The sequence below is a fragment of the Pseudorasbora parva genome, chromosome 4, assembly GCF_024679245.1.
Source record: "Pseudorasbora parva isolate DD20220531a chromosome 4, ASM2467924v1, whole genome shotgun sequence".
In the NCBI taxonomy this organism is placed as follows: domain Eukaryota; kingdom Metazoa; phylum Chordata; class Actinopteri; order Cypriniformes; family Gobionidae; genus Pseudorasbora; species Pseudorasbora parva.
Window position 1 is genome coordinate 8,090,119 of NC_090175.1, and position 26,506 is coordinate 8,116,624.

Here is a 26,506-nt window from a genome sequence, read left to right on the forward strand (position 1 = left end):
AGGCTCTGCCGTTGCTATGGGAAACCTGGCGAAAAGCAGGAAGTTCTGAATTGTCATTGACAGCAGTGCAGTTTTGTGTTTACCTCTGTATTAATGAAACTCTAGAGCAAAAACTTAATGCCAGACAGCTTATTATTCTCAGCGGAACAGATATTGACCACGTAACCCGCCCTCGGAGGAACATATGATCGAGGTATCGTGTAGGAAAGAGAGTAAGAACTAGCCTCCTTGCTAGCTAGCACTTTGGCTGAATTAGTTGTTTACTTTCTGATTTATAATGTGAATGAGCTGAAATGTATTTCACAGAGTCATTTAGCTTAGCCTCCAACTGCAAAATCAGCTTTCGATTCTCTGGTTTAAACCTGTAAACACTATAATACTGCTGAAATATTAGCTATTGAGTTCATAGTCACTTGATATAGTATGATTGAGGTTTAGGAGGTATGTAGCACAATTTAATAAACATTAATGCGGGGATTTTGTCTATGCATGGATTATGCTAATACAAACGTCTTTATTCACGTCATGATGTCTGAATGATGTCACTTTCTGGTCTGGTTGGCTGTGGTGTTGCTGAAGGGCTGATCCTGGTGCAGTTTTGCAGCTTTTACAATTAATCATTCTCATTCTCACTCCAGTTTTGAGAAAACTGCGGAGAAAATGAGCCGAAGCCGGAACCCTCCGCAGAAGGGCCAGGGGGCCGCCAGGGCCAAACAGGTAACATACAAGATGAGAGGCAGAATCATGAAATCTCAGATGTTAAGTCAGAATGGAATACAAATTTACCCTATCTATTTTATAAATGCATGTTATATACACTGCCTGGCTCCAAAAAAGTCATGCATCCATTTTTGGTCCAGATCTTGTAGTGACAATGCAAGAGTCCAGCTCTCTGTAAAGTCTCCCCCAGCACATCCCAAAGACTTTCAGTGAATTTAAGGTCTGAAAATGATCCTTCATTCTCGGCCCGCTATTATTCTCCATCTTCATAGACGATGTTGTAGAACAGTGCGATAATAGCATTTTTCTATATGCGGATGATTCCACCATTTACGCCCCAGTAACGTCACTTAATGGTCCCAATGTGGCAGCATCCCTAAATAAAGACCTGGAGAATATTCGCAGGTGGGCTGATACCTGGAAGGTCACGTTCGAGCCTAGCAAATGCAAGCTCTGCGTAGGATGGCCAACAAGCTTGATGTTAAAGGTAGGGCCAATGTCTATAAGGCACAAGTCAGGAGTACCATGGAGTACTCATGCATTGCCAGGATGAACGCATCACAGACCACCCTTGGGCAGCTTGATAACATCCTGAAAAAGGCACTGAAAATCATTGGGGAGGATGAGGACACTGTCCAAAGGAAATATCCAAACAGCCAGCTCAGCCAACGTAGAACTGTTGCAGCAACAACTGTGCTTTTTAAAATGCACACTGAAAACTGTCCAGAGGATCTCAAAGCTCTGCTACCTCCACCTGATCTCCCTTGCCGAACCACTTGGAGAGCACGACCAAGTCACGCCCTGAAACTCCCCAAGTCTAACACCAAATGCTTGGGGAGGAGTTTTCTTCATTCAGCTGTAACAACTTGAAACTGCCTCCCCTGTGCTGTGGTAGGTGAAATCACCTCAAAGAATGTTCAGGCCTTCAAGAAGAGACTAAACAAACACCTACTCAGCTAAAAAAAAACTGTAATCTCCTGATGTTTAATGTCACTTATCCTATATATCTAGTCCTGAGCAGCTGCAGATCACGATAGGCTCTCGGAACATGAACTGTTAATGCCTGTATCTGCATAAGCTTAAATAAAAAATAAAATTAAATAAAAAATGCTCCCTCCCAACCATTCTCTCACAGTCTGAGCCTGATGAATCTTGGCACCGTCATCCTGGAATATGGCTATGATGTGTCTTCCAGGATTGGAAGAACTGTTGCCAAATATATAACGAATATATAATATAATGCTAGAAACATAATAATCACTACAATAATGATCTGATCGTAGACTCTTAAGCATCTTGGCCTGCTTAAATCTGACGTTTTTTTGGCCGTGCAGTCAGTGTAGATCTAATAGTGAACAATTCATCCGTTTATTTATTTTGTTTGTTTTTTACATTTTGGTAACACTTTACAATAAGATTAATAGAATTTTTATTCGATTCTGACTTTACAGCTGAGATTTCCTGATTGCACCATGTTGCTCAACATCAGTTAATCAGTTAACATTAGTTAACTACATTAGTTAACATGAACTAATAATGAACCGCACTTATAAAGCATTTATTTATCTTTGTTAATGTTAATTTCAACATTTACTAATGCTTGATTAAAATCTTATTAACTTTAGTAAATGCACCGTGAACTAACATGAACAGCTGGATTTATATAATCTAACATGATCAAAGATTAACTAATCTTGAACAGGTGTTATTCATGGTTAGGTGCATTAACTAATGATAACTAATACAACCTTCTTGTAAAGTGTTATTTGAATTCTCGTAATGTTTAATCAATATGTCAAATTGATCAGTTGAAGATAAAACTTTATAGACAAAATTACTAAAGCTATCTTTGCTTAAAATTAAAAAAATTGCAAATAAAAAATGTAAATAGTAATAAAAGATATAAGAGTGTCTCAATGTTACCAAAATAACACTGGCTCCCCATCCTCGCATGCTATCAGATGGGACTGCTGTTGGATTTGGCTCCTGATGGCGGGCTGGATGATTCTGGAGGAAATGAGGAGGAGCTAGAGGCGGAGCTTCTGGCCCTGATGGGAGGAGGAGGAGGAGGGAAGGGCGGACCAGCGGGCAGGAAACCTGGAGGAAAAGGTGAGGACTCCAAACATTGTAGATATGTCACCAAAATGTATTTTCGATGCTTCAAGAGATTCGAATTAACCCACTGATGTCACATATGGACTACTCTGATGTTTTTATTACCTTTCTGTAATATAATGGACAGTATACTGTGCATACATTTTCAAAGGAGAGACAGAATCTCTCGGACTAAATATAAAATATCTTAAACTGTGTGTGAAGATGAACGGAGGTCTTAAGGGTGTGGAACGACATTAGGGTGAGGAGTTAATGACATAATTTACATTTTTGGGTGAACTAACCCTTTAAGGCTAGATTTACTAACAGCTTGCGACCGTGCAAAACCTCTTTTGGCGTTAAAAAACTATTGTCAGGATTCACTGAAGACACACACAGTAATAAATCAGCGCTGAAAGGTGTGGACAGGGTTATTTTTGTGGCTTATCTTATTGCATTTGCTTTTGTAGGAGTTTCCCTTTCAGACGCAGTATTTATGTGAGAAGCGTTATTTAAATGAATCACGCAAGGTGATTAACCGAGGTTTGTGCTCCTCAATTTACAGGTGTTTATTTACCGCCCCTGAAAAAAGCATTTCTTAAACCAGATGTTAATTTGCTCTTGGTGGATTGTGTTGGTCATTATGGGAATGATCCGGCTGCGTCTCTGTTTATTCATTTGTATGTCATCAGTAGATCATGCACAGAACCGTCCACTCCTATCAGTGCTTTATGGGACTCGCTCTCACGCTAATTTTCCCTCTTTAGTAAAATTGGTCCTAAAGATGCGGGGAAAATAACATTTTGTGGTAAACAAGCACTTTTATAAGAAAAGAAAAAAACATGACCACTATAACCAGTAGATGGCGGCAGTGGGGCACTTATTGACTTATTAGCCAAATGCACTCCCTATATGGAAAAAAGTAGAAAGACAGTCTTTTTTTTTTTATTACCTAAAAAACAAAGCTGTCGATCAGTTCAGTATGGGTCTTTAAAAGAACAATGGTACATTTGATACGAGTGGAATATTTACATTATCCCTTTAAAATTAGGTTTTTGTTTGGTTACTGTTTGGTAATAAGTTAATTTTATTTGCATATCAATTCAAGCTCACTGATATTATAGACCCTTTTTCAGTCAGTGAACATTGTGATGTTTTTTTGTGGGCGGAGCTTACGTTACATGGAGGCAGAACGATTCCCCTGATCGCTTCACTAACACTAGCCAGCAAGTTTTTTTTTTAAGGTGAGCTTGCTTTTAAACAGTGACGGGAGTAATTTTATCTGAATATGTAAGGTCACTCTCTGACCAGGACTGTGACTGTTATTTTAAAAACTTAATGTGTGATTTTGTAAAAAATCATATCAGTTTTTTTATAAACACATCACTTTTTTAATAGACTAATGTTTGTACTCTACAGTTGTGCAGTTTCAAGAGGATATGTGTCATTTTTTAAATGTATTTGTGGAAATTAGTAAGTTTAAAATTAGTAAGTTTATATACAGGTTTATTTAAAATAGCAAAAAGAATTGTAAAATTCACATTAAATATCTAATTTTCTCAGTTTAATTCATGGTGAAAACATGGATGTGCATAGTTTAGATCATTAGGTGCCTTTGTGCTAAATGGACATGTTCAAGACTTCAAATACAAAGATTTAACAGATGAGTTTTGTGTCATACGATCTGTGGTTCTGGCAGGCTCACTCCAGTCTGCTCGTTTAATGCGTTTAACCACAGCCGTCGTCGTTTTGTTGTATGGCAGTAGCAGCAAGTATGCTGTAAAATTTCAATTTTGAGCCTGTACTCGTCAATTCTGGCTCCCAACACAACATGATGACATTTTGAGCTCCGACTCTGTGCTGGTTTGTATTGACCTCCTCCAGTTTTCTCTTTGTTTTGCCTCCAGCTAACACCGTGGCTGAATTGTGACATCGACGCAAAAAGGGTCTATTAGTAACTGCACTTATTAATTCAAAACAATAGTAATTTTTGTGATTATAGTAACTTTATTCAGGTGCTGGCACCATCATCTGTAAAACTAGTGTTAGTCTGAAGCCCTGCATCTACTAACAATCCTGTTTTCTCCATCTTGTTTCTCTTTTTTTGCGTCATGTAGCTCCAGTGCCCATGGAGGACATTGAGCGGATGGCAGCTCTGTGTATGAAAGACCTGGACGAGGACGGAGACGATGATGGTGATTTGGAGAACGATGCTGATCTCATGGTTTGGCAAAACCTTCTTGTTTTTAAACACGCACTGCATGCGATATGATGTTTCTCGCATGAAGAGATTTTCATTAAAGTCGTTTTTCAGGCCGAGCTGAATGAGGTGTTGGAAGACAATGAGGAGCAAGTGGTGAGGAAAGCCCCTCCGTCCCCAGCACCTCCTCAACGTTTAAACACAGCGCCCCAGTCCTCATCCAGCCTGGAGTCTCATCTGCAAGAGCGGTTAGACATGTACCAAACGGCCATTGCCAACGCCAAGGCTGCGGGAGAGACCAGCAAAGCACGCCGATACGACCGCGGACTGAAGGTGGACCATATCTGAGAATAGCGATCGATCAATATGGGGTTTTCTGATGGCCTCTGCCGATATCTGAGAGAGTAGGGTATCCACTGTCAAAATAAAAGTCCCGCTCGGCTCACAAGACTTATCAGACAAACCATTTCGGCTGATGCAATCATTTAAAGGAAGTGTATGTAAGATTGTGGCCAAAACTGTTATTGCAATCACTTTCAGATGACTGTAGAGCAGTGTATCCCTCTCCCCCTGACTCGAGGTTGCCAGATTGGCTGCAGGATCAGCAGGACCGTTTGTAGATCTGCAGCTGTGGTAACTAGAGCAGATCTGGCAACCCGAAACACTACTGACTTCGTGATTGGTCGATAGGTGGAGGGCGGAGCTTCAGGCCAAAACACAACATGACATCATCAACATCAGTTGAGCTGCAACAACAACTTTATAATGACAATATCCTGACCGAACTACTGTTGTGAGTGATAGAAGTATTTAACATTAACATGATTTCTTAATGTCTAGTGACATATCAGGGCCATTTTATGATTCATTGAAATACATTTCTTACATACAGTTCCTTTAAAATGATCTTGGCGAACCCCATGTCAAAACTTTTTCTCCTACTCATTTTTCCTCATGTTTGAAGAGTGTTCGGTAACACGTTCTCCTTGTTTTTAGACTCTACAGTCAATGCTGACGTCTGTTAAGAAAGGTAAACCCATCAGTGAAGATGAGATTCCTCCTCCGGTGGCCACTGGTGGAAAACCATCCACTGATTCGCAGGCCGGGCCAATCGGAGAGCAAGAAAAACCTGCTCTAGCAAACACGCCTCCGCAGACGGCCAACGTGAAGCCAGTCGCTCCATCCAAACCTCAGCTGCTACAGCCTCCGTCTCAGAGACTGACGGCCATAACGCCCGACACACCAGCCATATCGCCCCTCACGCCCAGCCAGCCCAATGCACAGCACTCCGGTACACACACTCTCTCACACACACACACACACACACACACACATGTTTGTTTTTGTGACATATGGGGACATTCCATAGGCGAAATGGTTTTTATACTGTACAAACCGTATTTTCTATTTCCTTACACTGCCCCTGCACCTACCCATCACACACACACATACACACACACTGCCCCTAAACCTACCCAACACACATAAACACACTGCCCATAAACCTACCCATCACAGGAAACATTCAGCATTTTTACTTTCTAAAAAAACCTCATCCTGTGTGATTTATAAGCCTTTTGAAAAGTGTGGACATGGGTAATGTCCTCATATTTCCCCCTTTCCTGTAATACCTGTGTCATACCCATGTCATTATACACATTTGTGTCCTCATATGTCTCAAAAACATGCCCACACACACACACACACACTGGATTTCTTATTTAACTCTTATAAAACAGTTTTGAAAGCTGTAACTGTACACGTTTGTGTGTATTTCAGAGCTCAAAGCGAGTATATTAAGCAGACAGAGAGAGTATAAGCTGGCAGCCATAAAGGCCAAACAGAGCGGAAACACTGACCAAGCCAAACAACTCTACCAAGTGTCCAAGGTAAGCCAGTGCCACCGATTCATGATTAGTACATTAAGGCCACCTTTAAAGTCTGTTCACACCGGGACAATTTTCTCGCGCGTTTAACGCCTCGTGACTAAACAAAGGGCACCAATGTGAGTGTGCACACCGATGGGAAAACAGCAGGTGTAAAAGCATAACTAAAAAATAAAATCCTGGGTTTGTTTTGTTTTTTTGATGCGCCGCGTTAAAAACTGCCCGGCCCATGAGAGCTGCGCTTTTGTTCACGTGCCTCGAGCTGCTCAAGCGGCAACCTCCCGCGATCTCTCTTGAAGCCAATACGGAAGTAATGTAAACTGCAATTCCTCAACTGGCCACTAGGGACAGGCTCCAGTAGGGAGCAGAATCTCATTGAGCCCCATGTTAAAATTCTCAACTTTAAAGCAGAAAAAAACATGTTTACAGCCTGGTACAAATTGTGGTTTTGGCTTATAAGGCTAACTTTGATCTTCATGACAACTCTGAGGGGGGTGAATTTTTTTATAACTCATTCGTTTCCGTTATATAAAGCCTTAAGGTTCTGCATAATTAAGGGCGTGGTTACAAGTGGATAGCCATTTATCTGCCGTTTATAGTTATTGCGTCACCTCAGCTCCGCGCACATCCCGCCTTTTTGCCCATTTTCTGTTATCCGGGAGTGACACGCTTTGCCTTGCTCACAAGATGGCAACGCCCAGCTCGCCCATACTTTAAGCTTCAGAACGGCTTATCAGAATCCTATGGGTGACGTCACGGACACTACGTCCATATTTTTTTACAGTCTATGGAGCTGCTGAAGTTAAAGGAAAACACGACTTTGCACAGTAAAAACCGCTTGGGTGTTAAAACTCAAGACAAAAAAAATGTCTGGAAAAACTTTGTCTCGGTGTGTACAGGCCTTTACATTCATTTCTTAGTTTCTCTTCACATTTTATTTAGCAGTACTAGCGTTCAAAAGTTTGGGGTCTGTAAGATTTTTTTATTTGGAAAGAAATTAATACTATATTCAGCAAGGATGCATTACATTTATCAAAATTGACAGTGAAGAGCAGGGATATTACAATTAAATAAAACTAAAAGCATTTTTTTTTTTGTGAAGAATAAAATGTATCATGGTTTCCAAAGACATATGAAGTAGCACAACAGTTTCCTGGTTTCTTGAGCATCAAACCATCATATGAGAATGATTTCTGAAGGATCATGTGACACTGAAAACTGTAGTAATGATGCTGGAAATCACAGGAATAAATTACACTTTAACATATTCAAATAGAAAACAGTTCTTTTGAATTGTAATAATATTTCTGTTTATTGTGGACAGCTATGAAAATGAACTTTTATTTGCTCTCTGTCTCTGCGTGTCCCACAGAGATTAGACTCGCTGGTGGAGTCTGTTGACCGAGGGGAGTTTGTCGACATCAGCTCACTGCCGCCCCCTCCTGGTACATCTTCACCTCACAGATCATCTCACCCCAGTTACACCCTGGTTAGTTTAGCCAGATATTGATGAGAGTCTCTCTCTGTTTCAGCTGAGGTTGAAGTGCCACGTTCAAACCCTCCCCAGCTGACCCCTAAACCTGACGCCCCTCCTGCTACACCCGCTGCTGCCCCAGACACAGGTGAGAACGAGTGTCCCAGACACAGACGACATGCAGTCGAGATATCAGTTACACTGTATATTAAAGGGTGTGTGTGTGTCAGCTCTCTCTGCTCCCCGGAGCGTCGCCGAGGCCTTACAGCAGCGCATGGACAAATACAAAGAAGCCGCAGAGAGTGCCAAGAGCAAAGGAGACGACCGCAAAGCCCGCATGCACCAGCGCATTATCAAGGTAACGCTCATGAAGAGTCACATATATTAGAAGGACGGCCATCTTTGTGTGTTAACCACCTGTGTGTGTGTGTTTGTGTGTGCTTCACTTCAGCAATATCAAGATGCCATTAAAGCTCAGAAAGCCGGACGGCCTGTGAATTTGGCAGATCTTCCTGTTCCACCAGGTAATGCTTGCTTGTTCATTTGTTTGTTTCCTGTAGAGTTAAGCTCCAACCCTGATCAATCTCACCTGTGTGTAGCTCTCTAGTAATCTTGAAGACCATCTGATTAGGGTTTGGAGCAAGCGGCAACCTCCCACGGTCACTCTTGAAGCCGACATGGAAGTGACTTAAACTGTAATTCCTCTACAGGCTCCAGAAAGAGCAGACTCTCATTGAGCCCCATGTTAAAATGCTTAACTTTACAGCAGAATAAAACATGTTTACAGTCTGGGCCAAACTGTGGGTTAGGTCTATACGGCTAATTTTGCCCTTCATGACAACTGTGAGGGGGTGAATTTATTTATAGTTCATTGACAATATATAAAGCCTTAAAGTTCTGCATAAATTAGGGCGTGGCCACTTTGAGTGACAGGTGGATTGCCGTTTGTCTGCTGTCTGTTGATCATCACATGACCTAAGCTCCGCCCACATCCCGCCTCTTTGCCCATTTTCTGTTATACGGGAGTGACAAAAATGCGCTTCAGATCCCTACGGGTGACATCACGGACACTACGCCCATATAACAGCTGTGGTTTGGAGCTAAACTCTGAGAACTCCTAATATAATATATAACATATAACTATATAAATTAGACGTCAAAGGAAAGTCCTCACAAGAATAGCTGTCGATGGTTTCTGTGACTCTTTTGACGTTGTGTGTGTGTGTGTGTGTGTGTGTGTGTGTGTGTGTGTGTGTGTGTGTGTGTGTGTGTGTGTATCAGGTTGTCCTCCACTGCAGGGCACCGAGGGAGGCAACCAGAATTTTATGGGCGTCCTGGAGACAGCCATGAAACTGGCCAATCAGGACGAAGATGCCGATGCGGATGAAGACGAGGAGCCACAAAAGGTAGCGTCTAAGGTCAGTGAGGCACCTGGAACGGGGATGGGCAACTTCATTCCTGGAGGCTTTATTACAAGCCTAATCAAACACACCTCAACAAGCTAATCAACGTCTTCAGGATCATGAGGCTGTGTCTGAAATCGCCCCCTATACCCTCATTCACTATTCCCTAAACTACTGCACTAATATAGTGAATGAAACGAGTGAGTGAATCGGGACAGTGAGTGTGCCGGAAGGGCTATCGCCTTTACATAGTTTGTGCTAATAATTGTTTAAAACGTTGCAAACGGGCAGCTCCAGTAGTAATGAAAAGATTTATCTTGAACTGCATCATGGAAACTAGCATGTATAAGCTATTTAAAAATCAATTAAAAAGTAATTTATACCTGTTTGATATTACGATGTTTGGACCAGCGGTTTGGAGAATGGATGGATGATTGATTCAGCTGCGGGTGCCATCTTCTGATGAGATGTGAGCATTCATTCAACACAGTGCATTATGGGTATTCTCTAGCCATACATCAGTTGTACACTCGTTATTGTGGGATTGAATGAGTGCACTCGATAACGTCCGCTATGGTTTCGGACAACACTACAAATGGCTGTCCCTTGAAATATTGTCCTGTTTAAGGGTATAGGGTCGATTTCGGACACAGCCCTAGAAAGCTACAGGTGACTTTAATCAGGGTTAGAGCTAAACTAAAGGCTGATATGGCCAGTAGCCACTTCAAATGGTAGCCAAAAACTGGTTTTCCCACTGAAGCTAAGCAGGGCTGAGCCTGGTCAGTACCTGGATGAGAGACCAACTGGGAAAACCAGGTAGCTGCTGGTAGAGGTGTTAGTGAGGCCAGCAGGGGGAGCTCACCCGGTGGTCTGTGTGGGTCCTAACACCCCAGTATAGTGATGGGGACACCGTACTGTCAAAGAGTTAAACCAAGGTCCCGACTCATTAAAAATCACCGGATGTCCTTCGATAAAGAGTAGGGGTGTAACCCCGGCATCCTGGCCAAGTTTGCGCATTGGCCCCTGTCCATCATGGCCTCCTAATTATCCCCATATAATGATTGGCTTCATCACTCGGTCTCCTCTCCGCCAATTGGCTGGTGTGTGGTGGGTTTTCTGGCGCAATATGGCTGCCGTCGCATCATCCAGGTGGATGCTGCACATTGGGGGTGGTTGAGGAGATTCCCCCTTCTATGTAAAGCGCTTTGAGGGCCTAAAAAAACACTATATAAATTTAACAAATTATTATTATTATATTATTAAACTCTTCATGACAGTGAGTGGCCCTCAAGGACCGAAGTTGCCCACCCCTGATCTAGAAACTGTGCCTGATTCTTCATCTCTGTCTCCTATAGCCATCAGCTCCGCCGGCCCTGCAGAAATCAAGAGCTCCTGCTCCTCCGAAATCCACCGCAGGGACGCCCACCGGCTCCACAAACGCCCCAAAACCAGGAGGGAAAGGTAGAGAGAGTTTATGTAAAGGCATTAAAGGGTCAAGCTTGGAATATACTCTGCAAGAACAAAGACATTTTTTCGTTTTCTCGAGGTGGCAAGAACAAGAACACAATTCATTGCCAGTACATTCATACTTCACGAGAAAGGCAGGTGCTGATCATCTGTGTTTCTCCGCATTAACCACGTCCACTTTAAATGTCTGACCAATCACACCATAGTTCTCGGACACCCGCAAGAAAAACGTTCTGCTCAGGCGATGAGTTGAGAACAAGCTGCGAGAACTCCCAAACCAGGGCAGCCCTGGAAGCGAGAACTTTTTTCTCTGTTCTTGCGGACTATGTTGCAGCCTTTAGTTCACCCAAAAATGAAATGTATGTCATTAACTCCTCTCCCTAATGTCGCTCCACACCCGTAAGACCTCCATTCATCTTCACACACAGTTTAAGATATTTTATATTTAGTCGGAGAGCGTATGCAAGTGTATGCACACTATACTGTCCATGTCCAGAAAGGGAATAAAAACATCATCAGAGTAGTCCATATGAGACATCAGTGGGTTAATCAGAGTCTCTTGAAGCATCAAAAATACATTTGGGTCCAAAAATAACAAAAACTACGACTTTATTCAGCATTGTCTTCTCTTCCGCGTTTGTTTTCAATCCTGCAATAAAGATTTGAACGGTTATGAATCAGCGTATCGATTCATGATTCGGATCACCAATGTCACGTGACTTCAGCAGTTTGACACGCGATCCGAATCATGACTCAATCCGCTGATTCATAACCGTTCTAATCTTTATTTGAGGATTGAAAACAAACGCGGAAGAGAAGACAATGCTGAATAAAGTCGTAGTTTTTGTTATTTTTGGACCAAAATGTATTTTCGATGCTTCAAGAGACTCTGATTAACCCACTGATGTCTCATATGGACTACTGTGATGATGTTTTTATTCTCTTTCCGGACATGGACAGTATAGTGTGCATACACTTGCATACGCTCTCGGACTAAATATAAAATATCTTAAACTGTGTGTGAAGATGAACGGAGGTCTTACGGGTGTGGAACGACATTAGGGGGAGGAGTTAATGACATGCATTTCATTTTTGGGTGAACTAACCCTTTAATGTGCATGTGCTGTCGTCTAATGTGTGTGTGTGTGTGTGTGTGTGTGTGTGTGTGTTGTGTAGCCCAGCAGCAGCTGGATTTCCTGACGATGCGCAGGCAGCAGTTTGTGAAGGCGGCATTGCGCTCTAAAGAGATGAAGGACATGCAGGGAGCGGCGCAGCACCTCAGGAACGCTAAAGGCCTGGACTCCATGATCAACGCCGCCAAGGGCGGACTTCCTGTGGACATCACCAAGGTTTGGGAATTAGCGGCACACAAATGGATGCTTTTCACATTTCCAAAAGCTACAATGAATATATTTTTGTGTTCCTTTTTTTTTGCGCCAATAGAAAAGAATGACTGGGTTTCCATGTTACTCTCTCAGCTGTCGTATTAAACACGCTCATGCAGCGTGAAAGGAAGCTGCAGTAGTCTTTTCTTCTCTATTGTGACGTATATCTGAGTGAAACGGCTTCACAAACAAGAATAAATGTAGGGGCGGGGCTTGATTTTGTCTGTGGGGAATTGATGGATGATTGCGGTTTCCTATTGGTGGATCTCATGTGAGTGACAGGTTGTTGCCCCGCCCTCACGCCAGTAAATGCATCATCAGAGACCGGGCTGTGCGATGTTAGAAAAATGCAAAATGCAATACCTTGTTAAATAATGTGATATTAAATATGTGAAATGATATTGCTATTAGTGTCTAAAATCAATTTAAATTATATATTTTTTAAAGTTTAAAACGTAGAATGATACCATTTATGTGTTTCACGTTATTTCTGGGAAAAGAAAGAATCGCTACAACTCCTGAAAGTGACCAACAGCGTTTCAGCAAAAATTAATGTCACATATCTGACAATATCATTTTAACATCATTGTAAACATACAAAAAAATGCAATGCAAATATTTTAATATTAAAAACTTAACATAAAAAAGACTTAATATATAGTTATATCAGCCTAAAACTGAACATCAACAACATCCAGGTAAACAAAGTCACCTGAACTAGGGGTGGAAGATTATTTTTGTAATTTCGATTCATCTTTGTTATTAAAGATATGAAGTAAAAACACTAACAGTAGTAAGTATTACAGTAGTATTAGTCTTCACATGAATTAAATATACACTGATACATAATAAAGCCACAGAGGTTATTCAGCCGAGAGCGCAGTGATTTTCTCCTGTTCTTCTGTTGTTTGACAGACAGCAGCAGCTTTACTGTATTAGCAGCCTGTCACTTTAAGATCCGATTGACACGCACTCGCCGTCTTTCCAACTGATGTCCTTCACTTAAAGTTTAACCGACTGGGTTTACATGAATATTCATCAAGACAGCCGTTTGCCATAAGGGTGTGTGTATTTGACAGTTCGAGTGTATTACAAGACGAGAAACTTGAAATGAAGGGATTACATCACGCGCTTTCAGAGAGGCGGCTTGTGCGCACCTTTCGGTGTGTGTGAGTGTTAGACAGCGTGAGACTGCAAGTCGTTGATTTTCACAAGTTATTGCATTTAATAACTCTTTTTAACGTCAAGCAAGTCACATCAGTAACAGTCGTGGCCCAGTCTATTCTCTGCTATATGCAGCGCCCTAAAACTGACACTTCACAATGTTGGAGCAGCCTATTAAAATCATTCAGATACTGCGTACCGTTGGGATATGCATATTTGCGATATTTCGATACATTGTGCTGCCCAAATCAGAGAAGGCAAGGCAAGTTTATTTGTATAGCACATTTCATACCCAATGGCAATTCAAAGTGCTTTACATAGAAATTAGTTAAAACAGTGGTAACAAATGCATGAGAAAAAAGAATACCATATGGACGAATAAAAAATTAAAAACAAGCATAGTTAAAACAGTTGTAAAGATAATAATAAATTTAAAAAAAATAATAATAAAAAAAATAAGATCAAATAAAATGGTCAGATCCACAATAATGGTCTGATATAAAAATAAAACATTCTTCAGTTTACAGCCTACATACATCTACCATCTTTATTAGAACACCTCTCATTCATTTCTTTCTCAAACACGTTCATAACATCCATTTTAATCACTATTCCCTGATTTTTACTCAGGAACCTTCCTTCTTCTTCAGAGAAGAGATGCTGGAAGAGGGAGGGATGGTTACTGATTAAAGCGGTGCTATAAGGCAAAAAATAATAATTAAAGCTTTTCTTTGACTAACAATGAAGTCTTCAGCTCTGAAACTCACAGGATAATCTTATTATTATCATGACCTTTTAAATATCGAAAGCTCAACGGAAAGTTGATTTCTCACTTCATCCCCGCTTTAAATGAACTTTATTTTTGGTAATGTTTTTTGGCTAAAGGAGAACTTTTAGTTAATTTGGGTCGTCGTCACTATTGTGAAATGAGTGTTGATTATATTCAGACTACCAGCTAAACTATACTTCAGTCCGTCTCTGGCCTGTGTGTGTGTGTGTGTGTGTGTGTGTGTGTGTGTGTGTGTGTGTGTGTGTGTGTGTGTGTGTGTGTGTGTGTGTGTGTGTGTGTGTGTGTGTGTGTGTGTGTGTGTGTTAGGTAGGTAGGTTTAAGGGCAGGGGTAGTGTAGGGGGATTGAAAATACGGTTAGTACAGTATAAAAACCATTATGCCTATGGAATGTCCCCATATGTCACAAAAACAAACGTGTGTGTGTGTGAGCTGAGTTATTAACTGTGTGTGTGTGTGTGTGTGTGTGTGTGTGTGTGTGTGTGTGTGTGTGTGTGTGAGCTGAATTATTAACTGTGTGTGTGTGTGTGTGTGTGTGTGTGTGTGTGTGTGTGTGTGTGTGTGTGTGTGTGTGTGTGTGTGTGTGTGTGTGTGTGTGTGTGTGTGTGTGAGCTGAGTTATTAACTGTGTGTGTGTGTGTGTGTGTGTGTGTGTGAGCTGAGTTATTAACTGTGTGTGTGTGTGTGTGTGTGTGTGTGTGTGTGTGTGTGTGTGTGTGTGTTAGGTAGGTAGGTTTAAGGGCAGGGGTAGTGTAGGGGGATAGAAAATATGGTTAGTACAGTATAAAAACCATCACACTATGGAATGTCCCCATATGTCACAAAAACAAACGTGTGTGTGTGTGTGTGTGTGTGTGTGTGTGTGTGTGTGTGTGTGTGTGTGTGTGTGTGTGTGTGTGTGTGTGTGTGTGTGTGTGTGTGTGTGTGTGTGTGTGTGTGTGTGTGAGCTGAGTTATTAACTGTGTGTGTGTGTGTTGTGCAGGTGCCGGGTGCTCCGGTCAGTGAGGAGGACTACAGACTGTCCCAGTCGCGCTCGTCTGCCGTGTCTCCGCGTTCGGCTGAGCAATACACACAGCTCATGGGGCAGCTCAAACTGCAGCACGAGGTCTCTGCTCCTCAACTGCTCACACAACATTACATCTGACACATGTGAAGCACACGCTGAATCAATAACTAATGTATTCATGTTTCCAGAAATGCCTGGCCTACTCCCAGCAGTTCACTCACATGGGGAATGTGGCCGAAACTGCCAGGTGTGTGTGTGTGTGTGTTCATTCATCTTCAGTCTGTTTAGATGGACGTTCGGTAAGCAGATTTCAGGGCTTTTGAAATTAATATATTTCTTCAGGGCGTAAGGACGTATTAAATTCATCAAAATGTTATATTTGAAATAAATTCTGTTCTTTAGAACTTCCTATTCATCAAAGAATCACAAAATATTATCACGGTTTACACAGAAATATGAAGCAGCAAAACTGATAATAATCATAAATGTGTCTTGATCATCAAATCCTCATATGAGAATGATTTCTGAAGGATCATGTGACACTGAAGACTGGAGGAATGATGCTGGAAATACATTTGAACATATATCCACGTAGAAAACTTATAATATTTTCACAATTTGACTGTTTTTACTGTGTTTTGGTCAAATAAATGCAGCCTTGGTGAGCAGAGGAAACTTTATAAATCTTATCGACCACAAACTTTTAAATAGTGTATGAAACGAAAACAGAAATATTTTGTCATAGTTCCCTAAATAATGCTATTTTTAAATACACGTATTTTTATTACATTAATGTGCAAGTAATTTGTTTATTAATTTAGTATTTATTTAAAAGAAAAATACACATTAATGGTATAAAACATGAGGAGGACTACAGACTGTCCCAGTCACGCTCATCTTGAACGTTAACCATTATATAAATTAAATTGAATTCATGTTTTTTAATTAAAAAAAACAATAATATCTGTCACATTGTAAGGTCTAAATGCTAATATAAATCTGACGCTGAGACTTCAACTCTTGAGCTAGCGTTAAAGTGTGTCTGTGTCAGATTTTGCCAACGTTTTAAAGAGCGAATGTCCCGCATGGACAGTAAAACCTGAAATTACACGCAAAGTGGGAGCAGCAAACAGTGCCCCTGAGGAAAGCGCTTAATAAACGCAGTAAATAATGAACGCTGCAGGAAGGGCTTGGGTTGGGGGGTTAGCAAGTCAATAGAAGTCAATGGAAAGTGCTTATGATAGAAAAACAAACGTGTGTGTGTTGTAGGTTTGAGAAGCTGGCAGAGGAATGCATGAGTAATATTGAAGTACTGAAGAAAGCTCACGCTAAAGGCCGATCCGTACCCAAGTACCACACGGAGGAGCGCACCCTCAACACAGTCAAGTAAGAGCACACACAACACGTGTGTCAGTGAGGACGTGTGTCAGTGAGTCCCTAAATCAGCCTTCATCTCTGTGTTTTAGGATCTTTCCTAACCTGACGTCCAATGACATGGTGCTGACCGTCGTGAAGGGGATCAACCTGCCCACTCCTCCAGGTGTGTGTGTGTGTGTGTGTGTGTGTGTGTGTGTGTGTGTGTGTGTGTGTGTGTGTGTGTGTGTGTGTGTGTGTGTGTGTGTGTGTGTGTGTTTGTGTGTGTGTGTGTGTTTGTGTGTGTGTGTGTGTGGGTGTGTGTGTGTGGGTGTGTGTGTGTGGGTGTGTGTGTGTGTGTGTGTCATATCAGGACACAAATGTGTATATGGATATTACAAGGAGAGGTGTCGTATAAAAGTGATATTTGGGGTATTTTGAGCTGAAACTCCACACACACACACTCTGGATTCATCAGAGACTTAATTTACATTTTGTTAAAATGGGCATCCCTTTAAAATAGAAAACTTTTGTAACATCATAGATGTTTTTATACTGTCACATTTGATCATTTTAATGCAATCTTGATGAATTCAAATATTATTTTCTTAAGAATAAAGTCTCGTACAGACGCCAAACCTTTGAATGTTATAATATATAGTCTAAATATAGTCTGAATAAATGAATAATGATGTTGTTTTGGTGATTCCTCCAGGAGTTTCAGCCAGTGATCTGGATGCAAGTGTGCGCTTTGAGTTTCCCTTTCCCAGTGCGGTACGCAACACTTTCTCTCACACACACACACACACACACACACACACACACTAGGGGTGTGAACTACAATTATCCTGTCAACGATTCGATTCGATATTTCAATGCATTACGATTACTGAACATGGCTACATTTTTGTCAGTGAATACAAGCAGTCAGATATATGAACTCGCTTTTTATTTGATCTGTTGCAAAAAGTACTCTTCTAGAATATAGCAAACACCAAACACAACTTAATGTGTCTAAACCAAGCGGCAACCTCCCCCAGTTTCTGTTGAAGCCAATACGGAAGTGACTTAAACTGCAATTCCTCAGTTAAAAACTTTCATAAAATAATTATGCACAATAATTTTTTGATCCACTAAGAAGACATGGAAACAAATTTACTGAACAAATCCCTCGATGTGCAGCAAACTCGTGTGACTTTGCCTCAACAGAGGCTGTGGTTGGATAACTGGACTAACCAGTAGACCAATGGCATCGCAGCATCTCAAATGTTGGTTTGGTGTTTCTGAAACGCCTGAGCTAAAGTCTGTCATCAAGAATGATTTGGTTTCATTCCCTCCAGAAGCGTCTCATATGATCGTTCACAAACACCAGCATCTGAACGCTGACTGTGTTTACTGTGGTTTATCTGAGACGCAACTCATTTATGATGGAGGAAAAAAGAGCCACAGCTTCTTCACCGACTGCGGACACTTACATTTTTATTACTGATATTTTGCGCCAATTTCTCAGGAAGTGACGATTTTTGTTGTCTTGAGGGTGTTAAATTCACAACTTTGAATAAAAACATTATTATCGTGTGTATTTTCTTAGGAAGAAGCTCAGAGAGACAAAACCAGCACTGTGAAAAACACCAACTGTCCAGGTACACACACACACACACACACACACACGATCTGTCTATTAAACAGGTGGCGGCATTAGCTGACAGTCTCTGTGTTTTAGAGTTTAAGGAGCAGTTCAAGCTGAACATCAAGCGAGATCACAGAGGCTTTAAGAGGATCGTTCAGGCCAAAGGCATCAAGTTTGAGATCGTACACAAAGGGTGAGAGAGACTCTTAATAATCAGCACTAACAGAGTCAATACAGATCAAATTTCACCACAAAACACATTCAATTACTAATATTACTAATAAAATACAAACCCGATTCCAAAAAAGTTGGGACAAATTGTGAATAAAAACAGAATGCAATGATGTGGAAGTTTAATTTTTTATATTTTATTCAGAATACAACATAGATGACATATCAAATGTTTAAACTGAGAAAATCTATCATTTTAAGGGAAAAATAAGTTGATTTTAAATTTCATGGCATCTCAAAAAAGTTGGGACAAGGCCATGTTTACCGCTGTGTGGCATCCCCTCTTCTTTTTTATAACAGTCTGCAGACCACTGGGGACTGATGAGACAAGTTGCTCAAGTTTAGGAATAGGAATGTTGTCCCATTCTGGTCTAATACAGGCCTCTAGTTGCTCAACTGTCTTAGGTCTTCTTTGTCGCATCTTCCTCTTTATGTTGCGCCAAATGTTTTCTATGGGTGAACGATCTGGACTGCAGGCTGGCCATTACAGTACCCGGATCCTTTTTCTACGCAGCCATGATGCTGTGATTGATGCAGTATGTGGTCTGACATTGTCATGTGGGAAAATGCAAGGTCTTCCCTGAAAGAGACGACGTCTAGATGGAGCATATGTTGTTCTTGAACTTGGATAAACCTTTCAGCATTGATGGTGCCTTTCCAGATGCGTAAGCTGGCCATGCCACACGTTCCAGCTCCAGCTGTCCCTTATATGTACATTTAACTTCTCCGGCCTCTTATTGCTACCTGTCCCAACTTTTTTGGAATGTGTAGCTCTCATGAAATCCAAAATGAGCCAATATTTTGCTATTCTATTGGGAATAAAAATATAAGTTTATGAGATTTGTAAATTATTGCATTCAGTTTTTATTCACAAATTGTACAGTCCCAACTTTTTTTGGAATTGGGTTTGTAGAAAAATTGCGATTGTCGGATTTTTGCATTGTTACAGTTAATCAGATTTCCCTCCCAAATTCTCATTGTGTGTGTGTGTGTGTGTGTGTGTGTGTGTGTGTGTGTGTGTGTGTGTGTGTGTGTGTGTGTGTGTGTGTGTGTGTGTGTGTGTGTGTGTGTGTGTGTGTGTGTGTGTGTGTGTGTGTGTGTGTGTGTGTGTGTGTGTGTGTGTGTGTGTGTGTGTGTGTGTGTGTGTGTGTGTGTGTGTGTGTGTGTGTTTTAGCGGTCTCTTCAAGACAGATAAAGTGGTGGGAAGCGCTCAGCTGAAGCTGGAAGCCCTGGAGAACCAGTGTGAGATCCGAGAGATTATAGACGTGAGTGATCCACACACGCACTCACATTCTCGCGTCTCACACACACACAAGCGCGGCGTCCCATGAGTGTGTGCTGCTGTCGCAGGTGTTGGACGGCCGGAAGGCGACGGGAGGGAAGCTGGAGGTGCGTGTGAAGATCCGGGAGCCGCTGGGAGGAGTTCAGCTGCAGCCGGTGACGGAGAAATGGATCGTCCTCGACCCGCTCACACCTTCACCGGAGAAAGAGCGAGAGCGCGAGAAAAGCAACAAGGAACGGGTATGAGGGCATAATTAGTGCTGTTTTTATTACACACATTACGTGACGTTACTCATAAAACTTTCTCTTTCCAGCAAGCGCCTTCTCCAAGATCCAAACCCCACAACGATCATGACAGGAACTATAAACCGAGGTAAAACTGAAGCTGATTGAACGGCAGTTATTGTGTGTCCCTGCAAAAAATATGCAGGGTAAATACTATTTTTGTCTTGTTTCTAGTCAAAATATCTAAAAATTCTTACTTTAAGAAACATTTACTAGACAAGTAAAAACTATTGCCTTGTTTTGGGAAATATAACTCCACATGAAGAGAGTTTCTGCTTAAAATAAGATAAATAATCTGCCAATGGGGTGAGAAAAATAATCTTGTTTTCTGTTTGAATGAAGATTATTTTTCTCACCCCATTGGCAGATTATTTATCTTATTTTAACCAAAAACTCTCTTCATGTGGAGTTATATTTCCCCAAAACAAGACGATTACTTCTGCTTGTCTATTAAATACTTCTTGTTTTAAGAAATTTGAGATGTTTGGACTAGAAACAAGACAAAAATACTAAGCAAGAACAGCATTTTTTGCAGTGTGTGAGTGTGTTCATGTGTGTGTCTGTTTCAGCTCGTCTCCTCCGCAGTATAAACTGCACAGCTTCAGTCTGCTTCACTACGACAAAGAGCGACTGGAGTGGAAGGTGTGTGCTGGTGTCAGTCGGGAGACGTTGGCTGTTTTTAAGCAGATATTGAGTGTATCATGAGTCGTCTTGTGTGTCTCTTTAGATCAGCGAATATAAGAAGAACAGACGAGACCCGTCAGAGCTGATAAAGCAGCACATGGACGTCTGTCAGAGACTGCAATGGCAGAAATCATACCTGGAGAAACATCCGACAGCGCTGACAGGTACCAGGTTTCTTTAATAATAATACTTCTGTTCAGCAAAAGTGAGAGCAAAGACATTTACATTTATAATGTTACAAAAGATTTCCATTTTAAATAAATGCTGTTCTTTTGAACTTTTTATTCATTATAATAATCAGAAATCATATTAGAAGGATTGAAATACACCGATCAGGCATAGCATTATGACCACTGAGAGGTGAAGTGTCTAACACTGATGATCTCTTCATCACGGCTCCTGTTAGTGGGTGGGATATATTAGGCAGCAAGTGAACATTTTGTCCTCTGAGTTGATGTGTTAGAAGCAGGAAAAATGGGCAAGCGTAAGGATTTGAGTGAGTTTGTCAAGGGCCAGATTGTGATGGCTAGGCGACTGGGTCAGAGCATCTCCTAAACTGCAGCTCTTGTGGGCTGTTCCCGGTCTGCAGTGGTCAGTGTCTATCAAAAGTGCTCCAAGAGGAACAGAGGAGAACCGGCCACAGGGTCATGGGCGGCCAAGGCTCATTGATGCACGTGAGGAGCGAAGGCTGGCCCGTGTGGTCCGATCAAACAGACGAGCTACTGGAGCTCAAACTGCTCCAGAAGTTAATGCTGGCTCTGATAGAAAGGTGTCAGAATACACAGAGCATCTCAGTTTGTTGCGTATGGGGCGGCATAGCCGCTGACCAGTCAGGGTGCCCATGCTGACCCCTGACCCCGCCGAAAGCACCAACAGTGCCAAGTGAGCATTAGAACTGGACCACGGGGCAATGGAAGAAGGCGGCCTGGTCTGAGGAATCACGTGTTCTTTTACGTGGATGGCCGGGTGTGTGTGTGTGTCTTACCAGATGAGCACATGGCCTCAGGATGCACTATGGGAAGAAGGCGAGCCGGCGGAGAGTTCTGCTGGGAAACCTTGGGTCCTGCCATCCAAATGTGGATGTTGCTTTGACATTTATATATATATATAAATAATTCACTAAAAACACTCTTAACATTGACTATTGAATATTTTTAAATAGTAATTAATACATTATTTGGTCCATTTATTAACTTTTTCACGTGTGAATAGTATTATAACAGCCATTTTTTAATAAATATAAATAAATAAAAATATAGTAAACAACAGCTGTATATCACTAAATTTATATTTTATTACAAAAAGACGATATGTTATCTGTGGACTGCTGGGGAAAATATTGATTGATGATTCAAACGGATGTGTGAATGTTTTTTTGTGAAGTGTTTCACTGAAATAAAGCGGTTCACTGGCATGTGTTGGACTTTCCAGCGCCACGTAAGAGAGATGTTCAATAATGCCTCTCCGTCTGTGTCTCAGAATATGAAAATGTGCTGCGGAAGTTCGTTCACGGCCTCTCGGATTCGGTGAAAGGGTTTTCCAGCCAAGGCAACAGAGTGAGCAAAACCACCACACACACACACACACACACACACACACACACACACACACACACACACACTGCATTGATAAGTTTGTATTTTTGCGGTCACCTCCTCCATGATTGTCCTCCATCAGGTGCGAGATGTCCTATTTTCCTCACTAAATATCCCGTTTCACTCAGAAACAGTGTTGGGTGTAATTAGTTACTGTAATTTAACTTCTTTTCCCTTGAAAAACTAAAGTAATGGATTACTCTTAAAGGGATACTTCACTTTAAAATGAATATCCTGTCATCCTTTACTCATCCTCAAGTTGTTTAAACCTGTATGAGTTTCTTTCTTCAGCTGAACACAAGGGAAGATATTTTGAAGAATGGCAGTAACCAAACAGTTAACTGGAGCCATTGACTTCCATAGTAGGGAAAAAAAATACAATGTAAGTCAGTGGCTCAACAGTAGTCTAATTACACTATTGAAGATGTAATTAGTAACCAGTAATTCATTACTTTTTTAGAGTAACTTACCCAACACTGCTCAGAAATGCTGGACATGGCTGAAGTAAATGTGTGTGTTGTGGAGGTTGTTGAATTGAGACACTTGATCGCAGATGTTCATCAAAACTCTGTGCTGTGCCTTTAAACGCAGCACATGTGGAGCTCAAAGTAACCATCTGTTTCGACTAAAGCTAAAGCGCTGTTCTTATCTGTCAGGACGCAGCGAAGGACGCACTCGGCCGGCTGAAGATGGTGGAGAACGAGGTGAATATGAGACCCCGCCGTCAGTGTTTGGGCTCGGCCACATCTCCAGTAAACTCACTGTGGTGTGTTTCGTTCTCTTCTTCACAGCTGGAGTCAGTCCGGAAAAAACGGGCCGTCAGAGAGTGACGAAACGCCTTGAGAGAATATTAATGAATCGTGACAGATGTAAAGGAGCTGCGGAGGAAACACTACACTCACTAACACACACACACACACACACACACACACAGCTCCTTTGCAGTGCTGCTCTTGGCCCAAATCACCAGAACACTCCTCAGTGTGTTTCTCTTTTGAAAGGACAGACGTCTGAATGTTTGGAGATTACACTCATCTCACCTTATGCAAAAATGAAGATAAATCATTAACGGTGACGATACACACGGCAGCTTTTAGAGGAATGTTGCTTGGGCACTTTCCCATTTGAGAATGGGCCACAAATAAATTGCCCCGTGTATCGTCGCCAGAGAGGGGAAATCTCACAAAAACATGCCTGGGTTATATTTCAGACCAAAAAGATTAGAAATGATATATTTAGCACAAAGAAAAATAAGCTTATGTTAAGACTGTTTGAATTGTATTTTATAATGATAATTAAGCACATTTAAACCATAACGGGAAAAAATGTCTACATTATTTAATTTGTAAAATAAGCGTAGAGGGTGGTAGTATTGGTTTGTTTTAGCACATATATTTTTTTTATTTGCTTCAAATTTGAAATGAATTCAAAATATTAGGTGTCGCATAACAGCATTATAGGAATAAGAAAATATATACTAATGAGAATTATTGATCAAATTGTGCTTAATTATCACTTAATTATCATGGTCTTTAATATAGATATAAATTAGTGCTGTCAATTCGATTTCTTGCATGTAACATAAAACGTTATATGCGTGTGTATGTATTATTTATATATATACACACACACACACACACACACATACTGTATACTATATAAACAAACTTCTGTTAGAAGCGATGAATCGGTTTGACAGCACTGAGGTTGTGAAATATGAGTATGATTTTGTGAGATTCCTCCTGAATTCTTTGTAAATATATGAATGAATGAATATGATCATATGACCGGGGTTGGGTTTACAGACGGTCATTCCCTCGGACAGAGCCGTCGGTAACTAGCAGAAGAAAAATCAAACTGATCTTTTTATTATACTAATCCCATTTTTCTCTTTCGTCTTCCATCTCCTCCTTCCTTCTCTCTCCTCTCTCTCTCACACACACACACACACACACACTCACCCCCTCTCTCTCTCTCTCTCACACACACACACTCACCCCCTCTCTCTCTCTCACACACACACACTCACCCCCTCTCTCTCACACACACACACACACTCACCCTCTCTCTCTCACACACTCACCCTTTCTCTCTCTCTCTCTCTCTCTCTCTCTCACACACACACACACACTCTCCCTCTCTCTCTCTCACACACTCACCCTCTCTCTCTCTCTCACACACACTCACCCTCTCTCTCTCTCTCTCTCTCTCTCTCTCTCTCTCACACACTCACCCTTTCTCTCTCTCTCTCTCTCTCTCTCTCTCTCTCTCTCTCTCACACACTCACCCTTTCTCTCTCTCTCTCTCTCTCTCTCTCTCTCTCACACACTCACCCTTTCTCTCTCTCTCTCTCTCTCTCTCTCTCTCACACACACTCTCTCTCTCTCACACACTCACCCTCTCTCTCTCACACACTCACCCTTTCTCTCTCTCTCTCTCACACACACACACACACTCACCCTCTCTCTCTCTCTCTCTCTCTCTCTCACACACTCACCCTTTCTCTCTCTCTCTCTCACACACACTCTCTCTCTCTCACACACTCACCCTCTCTCTCTCACACACACACACTCACCCTCCTCTCTCTCTCTCTCTCTCACACACACACACACTCACCCTCTCTCTCTCCCTCTCTCTCTCTCTCTCTCTCTCTCTCTCTCTCTCACCCTCTCTCTCCCTCTCACTCACACTCACTCTCTCTCTCTCACACACACACACTCACCCCCTCTCTCTCTCTCTCTCTCTCTCTCTCTCTCTCACACACACACACTCACCCTCTGTCTCTCTCTCACACACACACTCACCCCCCCCCCCCCCCCTCTCTCTCTCTCACACACACACACACACACACACACACCCCCTCTCATGTATAAATGCTGTTAATCTGCGCTCTATAATAGCGTCTTTACAGTAATCTGTCCAACAATATTCCCAGATTAGGATAATGCCGCTGCTCGGCCGTGATATGGGAATAATCTCAGCACTCCAGGGAAGATGTTAAAGTGTGTGTGTGAGTGAAGAGATGCGGATAATATCCCATAATCTTGGATTATCCGCACCCCGCTGGAGAACAGACGCGAGAGAAAATCAAACGGGGTTCATTGTGAGGGGGATGGGGTGTGTGTGTTTGGTTTGATAAAATCGAGCGAGTGTGTATGAAGCGGTTTTGTATATCTGGGCGATGCTGAAGAGGTTTTGTGTGTGTGTCAGATGCGTGTTTTTATGGGTCTGTGATGCTTTCGGTCATTATAAAGCTGCCTCGTGTCCATGAGTCTCTTTTTAGTTTTATTGTCAGTGTCTGAACTCCATTAGCCTGCCTTCATCCTCCTCCTCCTCCTCATTCACTCCAGTATGTACAGATGAGGTTTATTACTGTTAACACACAATGAAGGCAATCACTGCTAATGTATTAATGTATACTCTGATGATGGGTCTATTTTTTAAAAGCTGCATTAATTTGTTTACGTGTCTAGGGTGAAGGGTATGACAGTGTCTAATATAATGATTAAAAAGAAAAGTTGTGCTAAAAATGGAAAGTGTGTCATTATTTAACAGGAACGGGATAGTTCACCTAAGCACTTCCCCTCATATTGACTTCCACAGTAGGGAAAAAAGTCAATGGGTGGCGTCAACATTCTTCAAAATATCTTATTTTGTCTTCAACAGAAGAAAGACCTATTTTGTAACCTGACGTGGTCATACTCAACTCTAGTCAGAATATGAGTCTGCTGCTCCATTGGGCTGTGGTTATGGGGCGTGTTTCAACCCAACCAGGGAAGACCTCGATTGGACAGACCTACAACCAATCAGAGCAACGGAGCGACGCATTACGCTAGTTGTCAAATGTTAACAGAGCTCAACT

General features: G+C 41.7%; 1 protein-coding gene across 3 annotated transcripts; it reads left to right on the forward strand.

The window, feature by feature from the left end:
• Positions 1-39: 39 nt before the first annotated feature.
• Positions 40-24,639, forward strand: cc2d1a (coiled-coil and C2 domain containing 1A). 3 transcript variants are annotated; one of them, XM_067440717.1, is made up of 29 exons: positions 40-193; positions 639-717; positions 2,682-2,829; positions 4,932-5,038; positions 5,129-5,347; positions 6,011-6,305; positions 6,794-6,903; positions 8,273-8,345; positions 8,433-8,522; positions 8,605-8,732; positions 8,826-8,898; positions 9,656-9,780; positions 11,133-11,238; positions 12,421-12,593; positions 15,562-15,684; positions 15,774-15,832; positions 16,855-16,971; positions 17,052-17,125; positions 17,654-17,712; positions 18,530-18,581; positions 18,662-18,761; positions 19,974-20,064; positions 20,150-20,320; positions 20,395-20,453; positions 20,935-21,007; positions 21,093-21,213; positions 22,529-22,605; positions 23,301-23,348; positions 23,436-24,639. In XM_067440717.1, exons 2-29 carry the CDS (start codon positions 661-663, stop codon positions 23,472-23,474), a joined length of 2,967 nt encoding a protein of 988 aa, XP_067296818.1. In that variant the 5' UTR covers positions 40-193; positions 639-660; the 3' UTR covers positions 23,475-24,639. The 3 variants fall into 3 exon arrangements, with proteins under 3 accessions (XP_067296818.1, XP_067296815.1, XP_067296816.1); XM_067440714.1 differs by having other exon boundaries at positions 41-193; positions 9,656-9,792; positions 23,436-24,638; XM_067440715.1 differs by having other exon boundaries at positions 43-212; positions 9,656-9,792; positions 23,436-24,638.
• The last annotated feature ends 1,867 nt before the right edge of the window (positions 24,640-26,506 follow it).